The following is a 17,137-nucleotide window of genomic DNA, read 5'->3' as shown; positions in this document are numbered from 1 at the left end:
AGCTATTCTCCAAAGCACCTGAAAGCAGGACAAGAAACAACGGATGGAAACTAGTCAAGAAGAGAAGCAACCTAGAACTAAGGAGAAACTTCCTGACAGTTAGAACAATTAACCAGTGGAACAACCTGCCTCCAGAGGTGGTGAATGCTCCAACACTGGAAGTTTTTTAAAAGAGACTGGACAGCCATTTGTCTGAAATGGTATAGGGTTTCCTGCCTGAGCAGGGGGTTGGGCTAGATGACCTTCAAGGTCCCATCCAACCTCCTCCTCCTCCTCCTCCTCCTCCTCCTCCTCCTCCTCCTCCTCCTCCTCCTTCTTCTTCTTCTTCTTCTTCTTCTTCAATATTTCTTTTCCTATTCATTCCTCTTTGTTCTTTTCTTTCTTTTTTCTTAATTTTGCACTTTCTGTTCTTCCTTTATTTTTCTTTTTGAGTTTAGTTTCCAATGTTTTTTACTGCTATTAAAATTTTCAATAAAATTATATTTTAAGGAAGATATTTATTTTCAGTAGACTAGGACCCATGTAGTATTGGCAGGAACCAAAATTGTGACAATTTGGTAGGATAGGCTAGCGCAAATCAGCCCTGCTTATTTAATGAAATAGTTGTACATATGGTCCCAGTTATTTTCTTAATTGAATTTATTGAACTGCTGGAGAGGAGGTGGCAATCAATATTTCCCATTAGTATATCACATTTTATGAAATAAAAGAAACAAGCATCTAATGACTGGTGGTATTTGTTCAACCAAATACTGCATCATTAAGACAAGCTTTGATAACATTCAGTATTAGACATATCGAAAAATGCAGAAAATCCTAACTGGATAAATATTTTATTAACAAAATATATATGCCTCCTACTTTTCCAAGTCTGTATATATACAGTATATATCTTAAAATCTAAAATATATTTTTATTTTATCATATTTAGAGACCAACCATCTCTCTCATAGAGTGACTCTGGGTGGTGATACATAGACATAAAATATAAAAACTACATATAAATATTTATCATAATTTTTTTTAAAAAAAATCCAAATAAATATTTAAAACAAAAATTAAAAAATGCAGGGAAGGGACATCAGGGCACTAGCCAGCCTCCTGGTCTCTAAATATGATAGATAAAATAAAATGTGACTGAAATCAGAAAAAAGTATAAATAAACATGGGCCCACTAAGTTCTTCAGATGCAGTAAACCAATAACCTTGTAAATAAGACTTGTACTATTACACCCTATTGCTCAAGTTTTGGAGTATTTTTAAATCATACCTCTGCTCAAAGAGTAATTTATTTCTCTAGAAAAGTCATTTATAACACTAAACTTGATTTGCTTTACAATCATTCCTAACAGAAGACAGCTGTTATATCATACACTTCTTGAAAGAAGATTAAGACTTCAAGTGGACATAAGGAGCAGAAAGAGCAGGTCAGCTTCCAACCCCCGTTAAAACCGATTAGCTGAGCTAAAAATATATCGTTCCTTTGTGAGATAAAAAGGTTGCCAATTAGCTATCATAGTTTTCATAATCTAAGTTCAAAAATGCAAAATTTAGTCAATTATCAAAAGTGAATTTTTCCTTTTATCAATAGAATACAACTGTAATATAATGCATTTATTACATATTAAGGCTACATTTTCATTTCATTTTTTTCATATTTTAACATTAATCAGTTGAATTTCTGAAGCTGGTTTAATTCACTTTTTGTTTCATAGTTTTGCATTCTGAGAGTATAGTAACAACTGCATTTTTATTTCACAGAGATTACAACACTTCAAGAACAAAATCATTTAAGAGAACTGATAGTATTTTTCATTTGTAATGCAATTGGTGTGTTAGGCATTAGCACAGCATACTTTGAACAATCTAATATATGTACTTATATAAGATTTATTTTGTGATGAAAATGAACTTACATTGAAATTTAGACTCCTAACTATACCAGCTTATAAATGGTATATACAGTGCTTTTTTTGTAAAAGAAAAAGGTGCCGGAACTCACACGTGTCATACAACCTGCCTTGCCTACCCTACAAGGTTCTATCCAAAAAAGGTGCCGGAACTCCATTCTGAGCGTTCTATGAGAAAAAAAGCCCTGGGTATATATGTGCCAAGATTAAGAGATGCTAATGAATTTATCATAATCAACAGACTATGGTGAATCAGATTCCTGTGACATAGGACTTCCGGTGGCTGCGCGGCGCCGGAGACAGCCTTCCCGGGCTGCCCGCGGCTCAGCTGAGTGATTTTCGCCCGAAACAGCGCCGATCAGCTGTTTGGGCGAATTCGAAGCCCCCTCCTCGGGAGAAGAGGAGGGGGTGAGGCCCCAGGTAGGGGTCGAGTTCTCCGGGGCCGCCTGAGCTTGGAGCTTGGGCGGGTGAAGGATTGAACTCCCCCGAAGCCTGGGTTGCTCCCAGCTGGCCAGCGTCTCTGCTCCAGACTTCTTGGAGCAGAGCCAGGCGTCTGCGACCACCCCTGCCTTAAAAGGAGCAGGCAGAGCGGTACAAGAGGAAAAGGTGAAGAGGATTATTTTATTTTACTCTCGAGCTTGATGGACTTTTTAAACTTTAAGTGAAAGTGCGTCACAATTGAAAGTAAAAGATGGCGGCTAAACCTCCCCCTAAAACTCTTCGGAGTGGTGGATCTTCTCCGGTGCAACAATCATCATTACAGGCGTTGTACCCTCCTGATGTATTGACACCGAAGGACTTACGAGATGCTCTTGAAAAACATGCCCAGGTAATTTTGGAATCAATGGGAGATAAATTTGCACAGATGGAGGAGAAATTGGAGAAACTGGAGGAGAGAATGGAAGAGAGGATGGAACAGAAGTTCAGCGTGATGAAGGTAGACATTTTGTCTTCAGTGCATAAAGTGGCGGAATGTGTGGAAGATTTGGATGAAAAAGTGGATGATTTGACTCAAAAGAATGCCATATTAGAAGCAAAAGTACGGGAGAATGAAGATTTAAGAGACAAAATGGAAAGAGAATTAAGTCTTGCCCAATATTACCAGATGCAGTTTGCTGTTAGAATCAGAGGCTTAAAAGAGAATATTAAGGAAGATTTAAAGCAGCTGGTTTCTGAGGCTCTCGAAGTGGTATTGAACCAGCCAGCATCTGAAATAAGAGGAGCTATGGATAAAGTGTTCCGTGTGAATTCATGGATTGCTAGACAGAGAAAGTTGCCTAGAGATGTGGTGGTTTACTTTGCAAAAAGAGAAATTAGAGATGAAGTTATACAAGCTGCCTATGATGCTAAAGTTGTGATTGCTGATCAAGAAGTCTTGGTTTTAAAAGAAATTCCTCCAAAGATTTTAAGGAGAAGGAAGGACTTTACATTTCTTGTGCAAGAGCTCAAGCAACGAGATATAAGGTTTAGATGGGAGATTCCAGATGGGCTGATGGTGATGCATGAAGGTAAAAGGTACCGGCTGATTACTGTGAAGCAAGCGCGTGATTTCTACAATAACGTTTTAAAAGCAACCCCATTAACACTTCTGGAAGCTGCAAAGGGATCTGGAGAAGGAGAACATCAAGAGGATGAAGCAGAGGAAAACGGTGCTGGAGGAGATCAAGCTATAACTTCTTTGGATGATCCTAGAGAGCAAAGGGTAACGCGTGCTGCTTTAAAACGAGCAAAGAAAATAAAAGAACAAGACCAGCAAAAGTCTTTGGAACTTCCACAACGTACTTACAGCCAAGCAGTGGGAGGAGCACGGCCTAAAGAAGATAGTCCTATCAAAGCAGTGCTCCAAGAGCTTTGGGAGGATATGCATGGCAACTAAATTTTTAACTTGGAACATTAATGGACTAAATTCACCACAGAAGAGGAAGAAAGTTTTTCAATATTTAAAACAATTCAAGATAGATGTTATATGTTTGCAAGAAACGCATATTAGAGTTCTGGATCAAAAGTATTTATCGAACTCAAGGTTGGGTACGCAATTTGTTGCTTCTGCAATGAATAAGAAAAATGGAGTGGTTGTTTATGTTAAAAGTGCCTTAACAGCAGACTTAATTGAAGCAGATAAGCATGGAAGATACGTTATGATAGAGCTGCTGTTAGAAGGTAAAAAGACGCTTTTAGTTGGATTATATGCACCTAATCAACAACAAGCTGACTTTTTTAGTTTACTTCACACAAAGCTTACCCAGTTGGATTATAAATCTTTTATTTTTATGGGGGATTGGAATGGTGTTTTGGATGTACAGATGGACAAGGCTGGAGCTTTTAAGCGCATTCCAAGTCATGCTAGACTGCCTAAATCTTTTTTTGAAATGAAGGATGACTTGGAACTGCGAGATATTTGGCGTGAGAGACATTTGCAGGAAAAGGATTACACTTTTTATTCTGATAGACATCAATCTTTTTCGAGGATTGATTTTATTTTGTTGACTAATGATTTTTTTTTTTGAGGATTAAAAAGGTGAAGATTTGTGCAAGAACTATCTCTGATCACAGTCCAGTTTGGTTAGAGATTGATAAGGAGAAAAGAGACAGGCGCTCGTGGTGCGCAAATGAGAATTTGTTTAGAAATCAGAGAAATGTGGAAGAATGCAAACAGCGGATGAAGGATTTTTTGAAATTAATATGAATAAGGGTACCTCTATGGATATGGTTTGGGATGCTAGCAAGGCCTATATGAGAGGGGTGTTGATATATATGAATAATAAACATAGACGTGATGTGGAAGCTAGAAGGAAAGAACTGGAGAATGAAATAAAGGAAAAAGAAAAGGCTTTGATTTTGAACTCAGAGGATGTGAAGACTAAGGAGGCTATTAAACTGTTAAGAGGACAATTTGATAAATTAATGGCTGACCAAGTGGCAACCAATCTGCGGTTTGCCAGGCATAATACTTTTTGCAACGCTAATAAACCAGGCAGATGGTTAGCTTATAGATTGAGGAAAAAACAAAGGGCTTCTAATATAGATAAGATTGAGTATAAAGGAAGGGTTGTGTTTCAACAGGACCTTATTAAGGACGCTTTTGTGGATTTTTATTCTAAATTATATGCTAAGGAGAAAATTAATGAAAAAGACATTGATATATATTTGGAGAATGCTAGCATCCCGGTTCTTACGCAAGTACAAAAAGAGGGGATTAATCAATTGATTACAGAAGAAGAAATTTTTACAGCAATTAAGGAACTGAAGGTGGATAAAGCACCAGGTACGGATGGTTTGACTGCGGCCTATTACAAAAATTTACAATTAGAGATGATAAAACCGTTAAAGGAACTGTTCCAGACAATTCAGAGGGGGGGAAAGGTGCCACCGTCTTGGAGAACAGCTTTTATTTCCTTGATTCCGAAGGAAGACCAAGATGCTACTCAAGTTAAAAATTACAGACCGATATCGCTTTTAAATACAGATTATAAGATATTTGCTAAGGTTTTGGCTAATAGACTGATGAGGGTTCTGCAACAGGTGATTCATGGGGATCAAACGGGGTTTATTAGTGGTAGGCAAATGAAAAATAATGTGAGGCATATAGTTGATGTGTTAGAGTTTTTGGAAAGGAACAACCAGATCTCTGCGGCGCTAATTTTTTTAGATGCTGAAAAAGCTTTTGATCAATTGAATTGGCAATTTTTGTTGAAAGTTTTAGACAAAATGGATTTTGGGGAAAATTTTTTACAACCGATTAGGGCATTATATCAAAAACAAACTGCCCGAATTATAGTTAATAATAGCCTGACAGAAGCATGTAACATTGAGAAGGGCACAAGGCAAGGGTGTCCGTTATCGCCCTTGTTATTTGTGTTAACATTAGAGATATTATTGGTTAAACTTCGGAATTCGGAAAAAATTAAGGGGATACAAATTAGAGATCAGGATTATAGATTGAGAGCATTCGCAGATGATCTGGTTGTTACAGTGACCCAGCCAGAGAACTCTGTTGTGGACCTGATGGAGATAATAACACAATATGGGAAGGTTTCTGGATTTAAAGTTAATACACAGAAAACCAAAATTTTGGCCAGAAATATGACAGTTTCGCAAAAGGCTCTCTTAGAAGGACTAACTGGATTTGAGATTGTTAAAAGGGTTAAATATTTGGGGGTGCTTTTGTCGCCCTCTAATACAAAGTTATATAAAAATAATTATGAAAAACTATGGGGGAAAATTCAAAAAGAATTGGAGAGTTGGGAAAAATTGCAATTGTCTTTGTTGGGACGGATTGCAGCAGTGAAAATGAATGTCCTGCCTAAATTTTTATTTTTATTTCAAATGATACCGATTCTTAAGAAAGATTCTAATTTGGAGGAATGGCAGCGAGGTATCAATAAATTTGTGTGGGCAGGGAAAAAGCCACGAGTTAAACTTAAGATTATGCAGGATACTCGTGAGAGAGGCGGTCTTAAATTGCCCAATTTTAAACTATATTATGAAGCTGCTGCATTAGTAGGAATAAGTGATTGGATTAATTTGACACAAGGGAGGTTATTAAATCTTGAGGGCCATGATTTGTTGTTTGGCTGGCATGCATATTTGTTGTATGATAAGAAGGTAGACAATGTGTTTAGAGTGCATATTTTAAGACAGGCATTGCTGAGAGTTTGGAAGAAGTATAGACATAAGTTAGATTGCAAGATACCACTGTGGGCAATTCCAAAACACGCAATAGAAAATATACATGCTGGTTTCAAACATGATGTGACTACGTACAAGGAGATCCTAAGTTTGGAAAGAAATGTCTGGTGTTTGAAATCATATAGCCTCTTGCGAGAAGAGAAGGTTGTTCAAAACTGGTTTCAATATACTCAGTTACGGGCCAGGTGGAAAGAAGACCAGAAAAATGGTTTTACAATGACTGATGAAAATTTGATAAAGCAAATTAGAAATCAGGGACCAGCACATATTAAACGGATATATCTTGCGTTGATAGAGATTGATTCAGAAACAGAACTTGTTAAGGATTGTATGATAAAATGGGCCCAAAACATCCAGGAAGTTATTACAATGGACACATGGGAAAAGATTTGGGTGAGGAATGTAAAATTTACACAAGCTCAAAATCTAAGAGAAAATTTTTACAAAATGTTTTCTAGATGGCATTTAGATCCTAAAAAGCTTGCAAGTATGTATCCGAATTATCAGCCTAAATGTTGGAGGTGCGGTGATGAAGATGCAACATATTTTCACATATGGTGGACATGTAAAAAGGTCAAGGCTTTTTGGATAAAAGTCTGGTGGAACATGCAGAAGATTTTTAAACAGAGGATAAAGTTTTGTCTGCAACTTTTTCTGTTGGGAATAATTACAGATGCTACAGTTGTGGACACCAAGTTGATGTTGAATTTAATTACGGCAGCAAGACTTTTGATAGGTCAGTATTGGAAGAAAGAGGAACTGCCGACCATAGAAGAGTGGACATTAAAGGTTTCCGACCTGGCAGAGATGGCGAAGATTTCGGCCTACTTGAAAGATCACTCGCAAAAACGCTATATTATGGAATGGAGAAAATGGATTGAGTTTATCCAGAATAAGTATAGGGTTAAGAAGTTTTATGTAGCATTTGAATAAGTCTTCTTTCCTTTTTTTTTTTTAGTTTTTTTTATATATATTTAATATTACTAAGGCTTGTTTTATCCTATATAAGCTAGAGAGTGATGGATTTTAGAGTTTATAGTTGTTAGTATATGATTGTTTATGATTGTTTTTTTTATATATACCTTGTATTTAGCTCTGGGAAGTCGGGGGGGAGGGGGGGAGGGGGGAGAGGTAGGGGGGAGGGAGAAGGGAGGGGGAGGGGGGGTTTTAAAGAAAAATTGTATGTTAAAACTTTTCAATAAAAAAAAAAGATTCCTGTGACATAGCATGCCGTAGAATAGATGAACTATAAGTTTCAGAATTCCTAGCTAAGCATCACTAGACATAACAACCAGGAATTCTGGAAATTAAAATGCAGCATCAATAGAGGCAACTGGGATAACGATCCCTGTTATAATGATACTTTTTGCCTTCTCAGTTTAAATAGGTCTGAGACAAAAATACCACTGCAGTTAGACATTGTCATTCTGAAGAAGCTGAACTCAGCTGAACTTTATAGTCTGAGTTAATTTTCAGACTAGCCTTCCTAAGCTAATGACTTCTAGATATCATGGGGCCCCAGAATTCCTTGCAATTCCATCACATCTGGAGAGCTCCAGTTTGGTGATATCTAAATATAGTCATGATGTGATCTGAATATCTGCCTTTATTGTATTTTCATATCTATAATACATTGGCATAATATTCAAGGTAATATTCACAATAGCTTGAATAAAGCACAGCTAAGTTGCCTTGAAAGTTGACCGCACGCAATCCATATTTAAACTATTCTAGATACTTTACTTAAAGAATGGGTACATATGGTATAATGTTATGATTAGTCATAAATAATGCACACATAAATGCATATATTTCACATATTAAAAATAAATATACATAGGTTTGGGGGGGGCTCCTCCTGGACTTGTGGTTCCTGCTTAAAGAGCATGTGGCAGCTGTGGCCAGAAGGACCTTTGCACAGCTTCATGATGTATCATTTGTGTCCATTTCTAGGCCAGAGAGCCCTACTCACAGTCACTCCTAATTCAAGTACTACTCTATATGGGGCTGTCCTTGAAGAGTATCTGGAAGCTTCAGCTGATATAAAATGTGGTGGCATGGGCAGTTATGTGCTGGTCATTCACCCCCTGTGATATCTCTGCTTTGTGAGCTGTACCAGCTACCAATATGATTCCAGGTACAATTCAGTGTGCTGGTGATCACCTTAAAGCCTTTCATAGCTTGGAGCCAGATTAAAGACAGGACAACTCCCCAGTAGTGTACACTTTAAAAGAAAATTTGTAGTGGCTAGGCTACCCATCCTGTTACCTTCTAAAGAATAGGCATGTTCTGGGTCCCATACGCAAGAGAATGCCATCTAGTGGGATCCAGGAAAAAACATTGAATATCACTCCTCCCAAGGTCAGATTTGCCACAACCCTATTGGCCATTTGCAAGGCATTAAAATTCTGATTCTGCTGTAATGCCTGGGACCCTCATACTGTGGGTGAGCCCATTTCTTGGTTATGCTGATTGTGCTGTTTTTGCATTATTTATAATATATTGGTTATGTTTTATTCTTTTTTAAAATCCTGTTTTAATTGTTAGCCATCCACAATCATACATAAGATGGGGGGCCATATAAATCAAATAAATAAACACAAGCACGACATTTTATGTTCTACCTAAATTATTTTATTATTCATGTAGTTTAATTACTTACTGGAAAAATAAAAGATCACTGTCACTGCCTCTTTGCTCTGTCCTCTTTTTATTTAAGCGTACGTCCCGTTCTAGCTTTCTCTTTCCTTCTCCACTTACATATTTAAATTTCAGAAGCATCAGCACTTACAAATCTATGGGAGGCTCTTCGCCAAAAACTGATTTCATTATAAAGACATGTAACTCTTTAATACACAACCAAGGTATTAAGATCATTTGGTTTTAAAATTAAGTCTTATCTGGTTTAGAATCCAATTCAGAACCCAGATGACAGATTTATATTTGCATCTAATAAAGTTTTATTTTACTGACAATAAAGTGGCCTATTCTGAATTGTTAGAGTTAAAAAACTAAATAAAAATATACAATATACTATGATAATTAAACTACTATTCTAAAACTACTCATCAACAAAGATGAACCTTATTACATGCATACATGTAGTCCTTGACTTACAACCATTCACTTAGTGACTGTGAAGTTACAATGGCACTATAAAAAGTTACTATGGCCGGTTTACACAATCACAACCACTGCAGCATCCCCATGTTCATGTGATGAAAATTCAGGCGTTTGACAACTGGCATGTTATTTATGACAGCTGCACAGTCCGAGGTTCATTTAATCACCATTTGTATCCTTCCCAGCTTGCTCTTGACAAAAATCAATGGGGGAAGCTGGATTCACTTAACAATGTGATTCGCTTAAAAACTGCAGTGATTCATTTAACAACTGTGCCAAAAAGGCTGCTTTATTGGACACAACTCACTTAACAACCCTCTTGCTTAGCGACAGCAATTTTGGGTTCCATGGCAATGGTAACTTTTATGAGGAAACTGGTCAAAATAAAGCATATGATATAGGGCTGCAACAGCAACAGTTAAAAGCAGCTGTTTAACCTTGCTGTTGTAAATAATATATTTGCGAAATACTGTATTCTGTTCACAGTAAAACCACAATGTAGCAGTTATCAAGTTCAAAGGGAAAAAAATAAAATTAATGTTAAGAATATAATAAAAGTTTGATATTCAACATAGTCAGCTTAGCCTAGCCAGGAAACAAATGAACAATAGCAGGAAAATAAGGAAGTACAGATATAAAGTCAAAGAACTTGAAAAATGGTTTAAATGTAAATTATAATAAAGACTGGAATATTGTGTATAATCTTTTTCTCCCTCTGGGAGAGATGAAAAAAAGGAGGAAGACTTTTCCCTGCTCTTGGAAATACTTATTAGCACTTAAGAATTCATCTAAGTTCCTATGGCAAACTAGCAAGGATGTGCAGTCAGAAAGGCAATCAGTTTACACATAAACTCATTTTTAGATATTTCTTAGCTTAGAATGTTTAATAGCATGCTTAGTTGAATAAATCACAGTAGCCGTATTTGTACATAATGGAAAACCATAAAGAGTAGCTACACATTCTTAGTCACATATTATATTAAGCCCCAAACAAACAAGCTCCAAACAAATCAAGCTACAATATGGCTTGGTGAACCAGGACAACATATTGTGTAAGTGCGAAGATTCAGTCCCATATAAATGATGCCAGAGGACAAAACTGTAAGCACCACTTCCAAATCCCGTTAACCTTTTGCTGTTAGCTGTCTTGAGTGCTTTTTTGGCAGAACAACCAACTTCTTAGGCCAAGATATTATAACTCATGAATGTAAGAACAGCTCTTCAAATCACACACTTGACTATTGAATCTCTTATAATTTCACACAAAGTCCAACCAAATGCCAATTGAAAGTCCTCAAGCAAACATGAAGGAAATAACTTTTCCTTAATATTGTCTGCTAGTAACCAGTACTGAAAGATACAATATTATGAACAGAACAGCTCTATTAGGAATCAAGATTATTAACCAATATCTTATAATTGTCCTACATTCTTAGGACCTTGCCTAAATCCTTATTAGTCTTCCAAAGTCAACAGCTTCAACACATTCTGCAGTTGCAAACTCCATAATTTAAGTTTGCAATGCACAGTAATCTCCTTCTCTACAGCAAACTCTTAAAAGGGAACTTTAAGACAATATATTGTTAACGTACAGCCTAAAAACTATATTTAAAAGCATGGCAATACTACTGGTCTCCCTCTATTTGCTGAACCAAGTGGCTGATAATTCTTGATCATTCTGAGTGCTGTTTCATATGATAGAAGATGCTTTCTCCTTTCACTTACTAGCTCCAAATAAGTCTTGCATGTAACATTGCTTGATCAATTTCAGTAGACTTTTCAGCTCTCATTTTCTCAGGCTATTCTTAGGAACAAATATACTTTGAGATCCACAAGTAATTCCACTCATCTATGATACAAACTGGACTAAAGCCCATTAACTCTCACAGAAGCTGTTCATCCTGCTACAATATCTCATAATACATTTAGAGTATGCATGATTGCCAACTCATGGTCTGACATTTCTTAAAGCAACAACTGCTAAAATCATGGCTTATTTTAAATAACTAATAACTTTACACTGTTTTTGAGAAGCCAGTTTGAAAACATTAGCAATAATCTCTGTAAGTTAACTTTTCAGACATAAGGATGTAAAATCATTCAGTTTTTTTAAAAAATATATTAAGACAACACTATACAAATTATTCAGCATTAAGTCTATATTCCTAGCATTCCTGCTTTTGTATGTATCCATACAGATCGATTGCTAATTTATGAAGTCTACATGAGCTACAATAGCATTTGTCAAACCATAAGTCATGGATATAACTATATATATTTTACACACAATTGTATGATGCATGTTGCATTGTGAACAGTCATATTTTAATTTCAAGCACAAAATGAATCTCTATGAACATGGGAGCTATGCTCTGCATTCAAAACACTCAAAACAATGCTTTTATAGTCTACTCTGATAACGCTTTCAACTTTGATTTTGTTTCTGCCTCTTCTACAGAGTCTAACTCAAAGAAGTACACAGAAAAGTCCTCTAGTAGATTATGGCAACAAGAGGCCCATATCAACAAAGGATTCCAATGAATCTCCTGTTTAGTAAGCTACCAATATTTCTTCATTCAAGTCTTGTGTCTATATTGTTCACCTATACTAGGGGTCTTCAAAGGTGGCCCTTTTATGACTTGTGGACTTCAACTCCCAGAATTCCTCAGCCAGCCTGGCTGAGAAATTCTGGGAGTTGAAGTCCACAAGTCATGAAAGGGCCATGTTTGAAGACCCGTGACCTATACTTTCCAGGTGAAACTGTTTCTGTAACAGAGAACAATGTGTCTTCCTTTCTATATGACTACAGTGTTTTAAATCAGAAAACAACCACTCTGAGGTAAATATTAACTATTTAGCTGGGCACCTGAACAACTGTCCTGCCTAAAACACATTTCTTTCAACCTTATCACTCACCTGTTGGGATCTGAGTCTTACTGGGGTGGTGATGTCCACCTACTCCTGGCTGTGGAGGAGGACTTGTTCCTACTTGTCCAGTACCTTGCGCTGGGCTTGTGCTGATCAGAGTTCCAGCAGGCAGAGGCTGGCCTCTTTTTAAGAGCTGCTTCTGTTCTTGTTGGCGGAAGCGTGGAGGCACCTCACGAGGCAGGTATCGGGATGCAGCTGGCTGCTGCCCATTGGCAGATGCACGCTTGCCATTATTATTGTTGGTAATAGTGCTGGTGGAAGTACTGGTACTGGTACCGGCAGGTTGGGGCTGGCTTAAACTGGTCTTAATAGGTTCTGGCACTAAAAAAGTAAAAAGTTAAGAAAATATTATGAGGGAGAATTAAATATAACTCTTCTTAAATGCACCTGAAATTAAAATTCATCAACATGCTCTTTGGTTAAATAAACAAGTGAAGTAATCAAGCATATAACACTTAGGAAGCAGGGTTTGATGTACATAAACGTTACATGCTTTAGGTCTGCTCATGTGACATCTGACTGAAAATTTCAAAACAACATTTCTGGACATCTCAGTGATTTCTAAAACTTTATACTATATATTGAAATTGTTTTTCTTCATGCCGCCAAGTGTATGCTATAATGATCTTTTTTTGTCTTCTGATATCAAAAGGAGATCAACCTTGGGGAAAACATACAATAAGAAAACACTTCAACAATATCCCAGTGCCACCATAACCTCAAATGGTTGTTAAATGAACAGTCATAAGTTGAGAACTACCTATATGGAATTACAACTGCTGAAGTTAAGGAACAGAAAATAGTGTCAATTTTTCTAGTCTTAATTTCTTTTTGCTCTGTTTTTAAGAAGCAATTTTCCATAATAGTAATATACTGAATAATTTCTGGTGTAGCAATTAAGGTGCTGGCCTAGAAACCAGGAGACTGTGAGTTCTAGTCCCACCTTAGGCATGGTAGTTGGATTGGGTGCCCAACCCACTTCACAGGATTGCTGTTGTGGGGAAAATAGGAGGAATGAGCAGTATATATGTTTGTCACATTGATTTTATACATATCTACACATACACAAACACATACATAGATTCTACATTCTACTATGATATAATTAAATAATAAATTTATTTACAAAACATTTTAATATTCTCTGTACAGTCCAGCAATTTGTAACAGAATTTTAAAGCAATATAAATTGGTTATTAAAATGTACTAAGAGAAGCATGAAAAGTAAATTACTTCAAAAGAAAAACTCCACTAAATACCTAATATTTACTTGCCCCATGTTTTCTCTGTGCATTATTAAGGCAAGCAGCAACTGAACCGCTTTCCATAGTCAGGACAACGAATCAACAAGTAATATTTTATATATCCAACAATCACACTTCTGTAGCTAAAGAACAGCAGAAGAGGCCTTTAAAAGGAGGTGTCCCCCTTCTTTGCCATCTGGTGTTAATGATTTTAGTTGCTAATGATTTTATTGGCTGTATTTCTATTATTGATACTTTTAATATTTTCAATGCTATAAAGTTCGTAATCTGCCCAAAGTCATTGGATACGAGATAGGTGGAAAATAAATTTCATAAATGAATAAATAAATGCTGGCCAGAGGGCAAGGCCACACACGTGTGAAAGCAGACAGTCCTTAAGATACCCCAGTCTTGCATTGTTTAGAGTTTTTAAAGGTCCAACTACTACTCTGACTTAGAACTGGAAAGAAATCAGTAATTAACATAAATTGCATACTGCCAGGGTTATATGCTCCATGTACTGAGATCTACTTACAAGTCTTGCTTTGGGACTGTGAGCAGTGGTGGGATTCAGCCAGTTCGCACCACTTCAGCAGAACTGGTAACTAATTTTTTGTTGCCCAGGCCCAGAATGGACTTCCGGAAGCGGCATCCACACAGAGAACCGGTTGTTCCCATATTTGAATCCCACCACTTACTGTGAGCCAACTGATGTTATTTTGAATGTTACCAGACATAATGAACTATAATGCAGTGTATATATAAAAGTTAGTATCTTCAAAATGAGCAAATCATGGCCCTGGTATACACAAAACTAAGTCAAAACTATAACCAAGACTACAGGCAAATGCATGCGATCCTACTATTTTCCTAACAAATTACAATGAAGCTTTAATTTTGCCTTTCACAAATGCCTCAATTAATTTCTAATTGTAGAAATCAGTCACTTATACTTAGGTGGAAGCAGAGATGCCAATCTTCTTTTCCTTGCTACTCAGTACCACAGAATAAAAAATAGCTTACATTTCCTACAAAATTCACATCAACTTTTGTGTTTTACATTCTTTTCAACTTCATTTGTAAAACTCAAAGTGACTGTGGTGAATTACATTTGCAGTACATTTAATACAGACCAGGAAGGTATACACTGGGAATATAGATGAAACACTGACTTTATTTAAATCTCTGCAGCTGCTCAAATCTAGAAACATTTCCTAAATTTTTAACTGGAATAAAACCAGCCCCTTATCCCCACCAAGGTAACATTATCCAAGAACAATGAACTATCAAATAGAACAAAGATTCTATTAATACATTTGGTTTCTTTTATCATAACCTGCTAAGTCAAAATATATAAAAATAGATGAAATCACACAGAACTTAATGGGGCAATACAATATCATTCACTATATCCACAACTGTGAAATTGAACAAGTGATGCAGAACATTTTGCAGCAAGAATTAAACTTCTGGTTTTTTTTTTTAAAAAAAAATTCTTATCTTATTAAAGCTATAAAAACATAGGCATACAGGTGAGGCAGTGCCTTAGAGATCATTTTATCAAATCCCATGTTCAGTGAGGGCATCCACTACAACCGCATGCTACATAGTGGGCTATCTATCTAAACATTTTAAGCAAAATCTATATACTACCACAATTCTCGTCGTGAATCATGACCTTTAACTGGACAAAGTGGTATTATCACAGGACAACACTTTTTGAATCAAAGTGCCACAAATGAGCTAACTTATAGAAATCAGTCCAAAGTTTGGGACCCATAACTCCCGAGGGAATGAAAATTGGGTTGGTTGTGGCTCCCTCAGTGCTACTGGCTGCTGTGGTGGTCACATGATCTTCATTTTCAATGTTCGGTGACAGTTTCCCAGCCATGCTCACAATTCCTCTCTCTGTCCCCCACCCAGCAGCAGCCACTTACCTGCTTGCTGGAGACAGGAAGGGAGGGGAAGGAAGGGAAAGACTTCCATTGCTCCCTGCCAGATTACCCCAAGGAAACTCAATGGGAAAGCCAGCAGTTGTTCTTACTCCCACTGCTTCTTTGTCCACCCTTGGTCATTCTGTTTCTCACTTTAGATAAGGCGATATTTCTGAAATAATGTCATAATGGGGCATGGGTTGTCTAGTAGATTCTCTCACCTTCTATGGTGATAGAAAATACAAGCAGAATATAGGTATTTTCTAAAAATAATTGGAGATGAGGAAGGTGTACATGGAGATTATTTACTTATTACACTTCCAAACAAAATGGTTTTGTCTCATTTAAATAGAAAGGTTTAGGATATACTCATATGACTGTTATTTGATTAATACTTATTTTTATCTGAGTTGAAGTGTCTTTATAAATTGATCAGTTAGGACACAAAGGAACTGCCCTTCCATCTGCATTTACTTGCAAACCAAGACATTTTTAAAGCAATACTGTTTGCTCAACACATCTATAGTTTTGTTAGAATTTAAATTTTTACATAGAAAAAGTTTTGGGTGTTTCAGCTATCTTCACATGATGATTCCATCCAAGTATTATATAGCAATTATGCATTACATTACATTATTACCATTGCAAGCTTCTGAGGCCTTTATTTCAAACAAAATAAACGATTACCTGATACAATTGTCAGATTACAATCTTCTCTTCTTGTGAAAAGTATTTGTTAAAGACAGCACTGCTTCAAATGTAAGGTACTGCAGGTGCTCATTAGCTAAAGCAAAATATTACAGAGCTATCTAAATGGTGTTTGGGGACACACACAGGGAGACACATGCCTTTAAATACTAACAAATAAATCACAATACTAATCTTGCCAGAAATAATAGGACAAAACACACTGGGGTTTACACCAGTTTCTACCCCTGATCAACCAATGGTATAGACAAGAAAAGGTGATATGTATGCAATACCAGTTGCTTCTGCCAGTTATCAGAATGGCTTAAATGAGAGAAAATTTTCCTCAAAGAAAAAACGTGAGTATTCTTGCTACAAAATTCCAAATACTACCTAAAGAGAGACATTGTAGTTGTTGGCACTTGAGAGTCTTAAAAAAAAGGTATGGAGATATTTTTATTTATTTTAATCCCATTTATATCCCGCCCTTCTCCGAAGACTCAGGGCGGCTTACAATTTAAGCACAAACCAATGTGCTTAGCAATAGCCTTCATTCTATATATATGCCTGCTACTCTAACAATTAAATAAAAAAACATACCAATAACTGGAAAACAAAAACC

The 17,137-nt window shown here is 36.6% G+C and overlaps 1 protein-coding gene and 1 long non-coding RNA gene across 3 annotated transcripts in view; one reads left to right on the top strand and one right to left on the bottom strand.

Annotated features, from left to right (window-relative positions):
- Window positions 1-17,137, bottom strand: part of TNRC6C (trinucleotide repeat containing adaptor 6C) — a 147,335-nt gene that overhangs the window by 63,405 nt on the left and 66,793 nt on the right. For both annotated transcript variants that reach the window (XM_083352361.1, XM_083352362.1), the window contains exon 4: window positions 12,639-12,971. In XM_083352361.1, the coding sequence (XP_083208487.1) occupies window positions 12,639-12,971 (333 nt within the window). The remainder of the gene's footprint in view (window positions 1-12,638; window positions 12,972-17,137) is intronic.
- LOC310634217 lies at window positions 974-12,275 on the top strand. Its single transcript, XR_014491174.1, has 3 exons — window positions 974-1,427; window positions 8,440-8,736; window positions 12,181-12,275. It is a non-coding gene; the product is annotated as an uncharacterized lncRNA (long non-coding RNA).

This window comes from Vipera ursinii (assembly GCF_947247035.1).
Source record: "Vipera ursinii genome assembly, chromosome: 2".
NCBI lineage: Eukaryota > Metazoa > Chordata > Lepidosauria > Squamata > Viperidae > Vipera > Vipera ursinii.
Note: the sequence above shows the minus strand (reverse complement) of the source record. Positions and strands in the feature narration are given on the sequence as shown.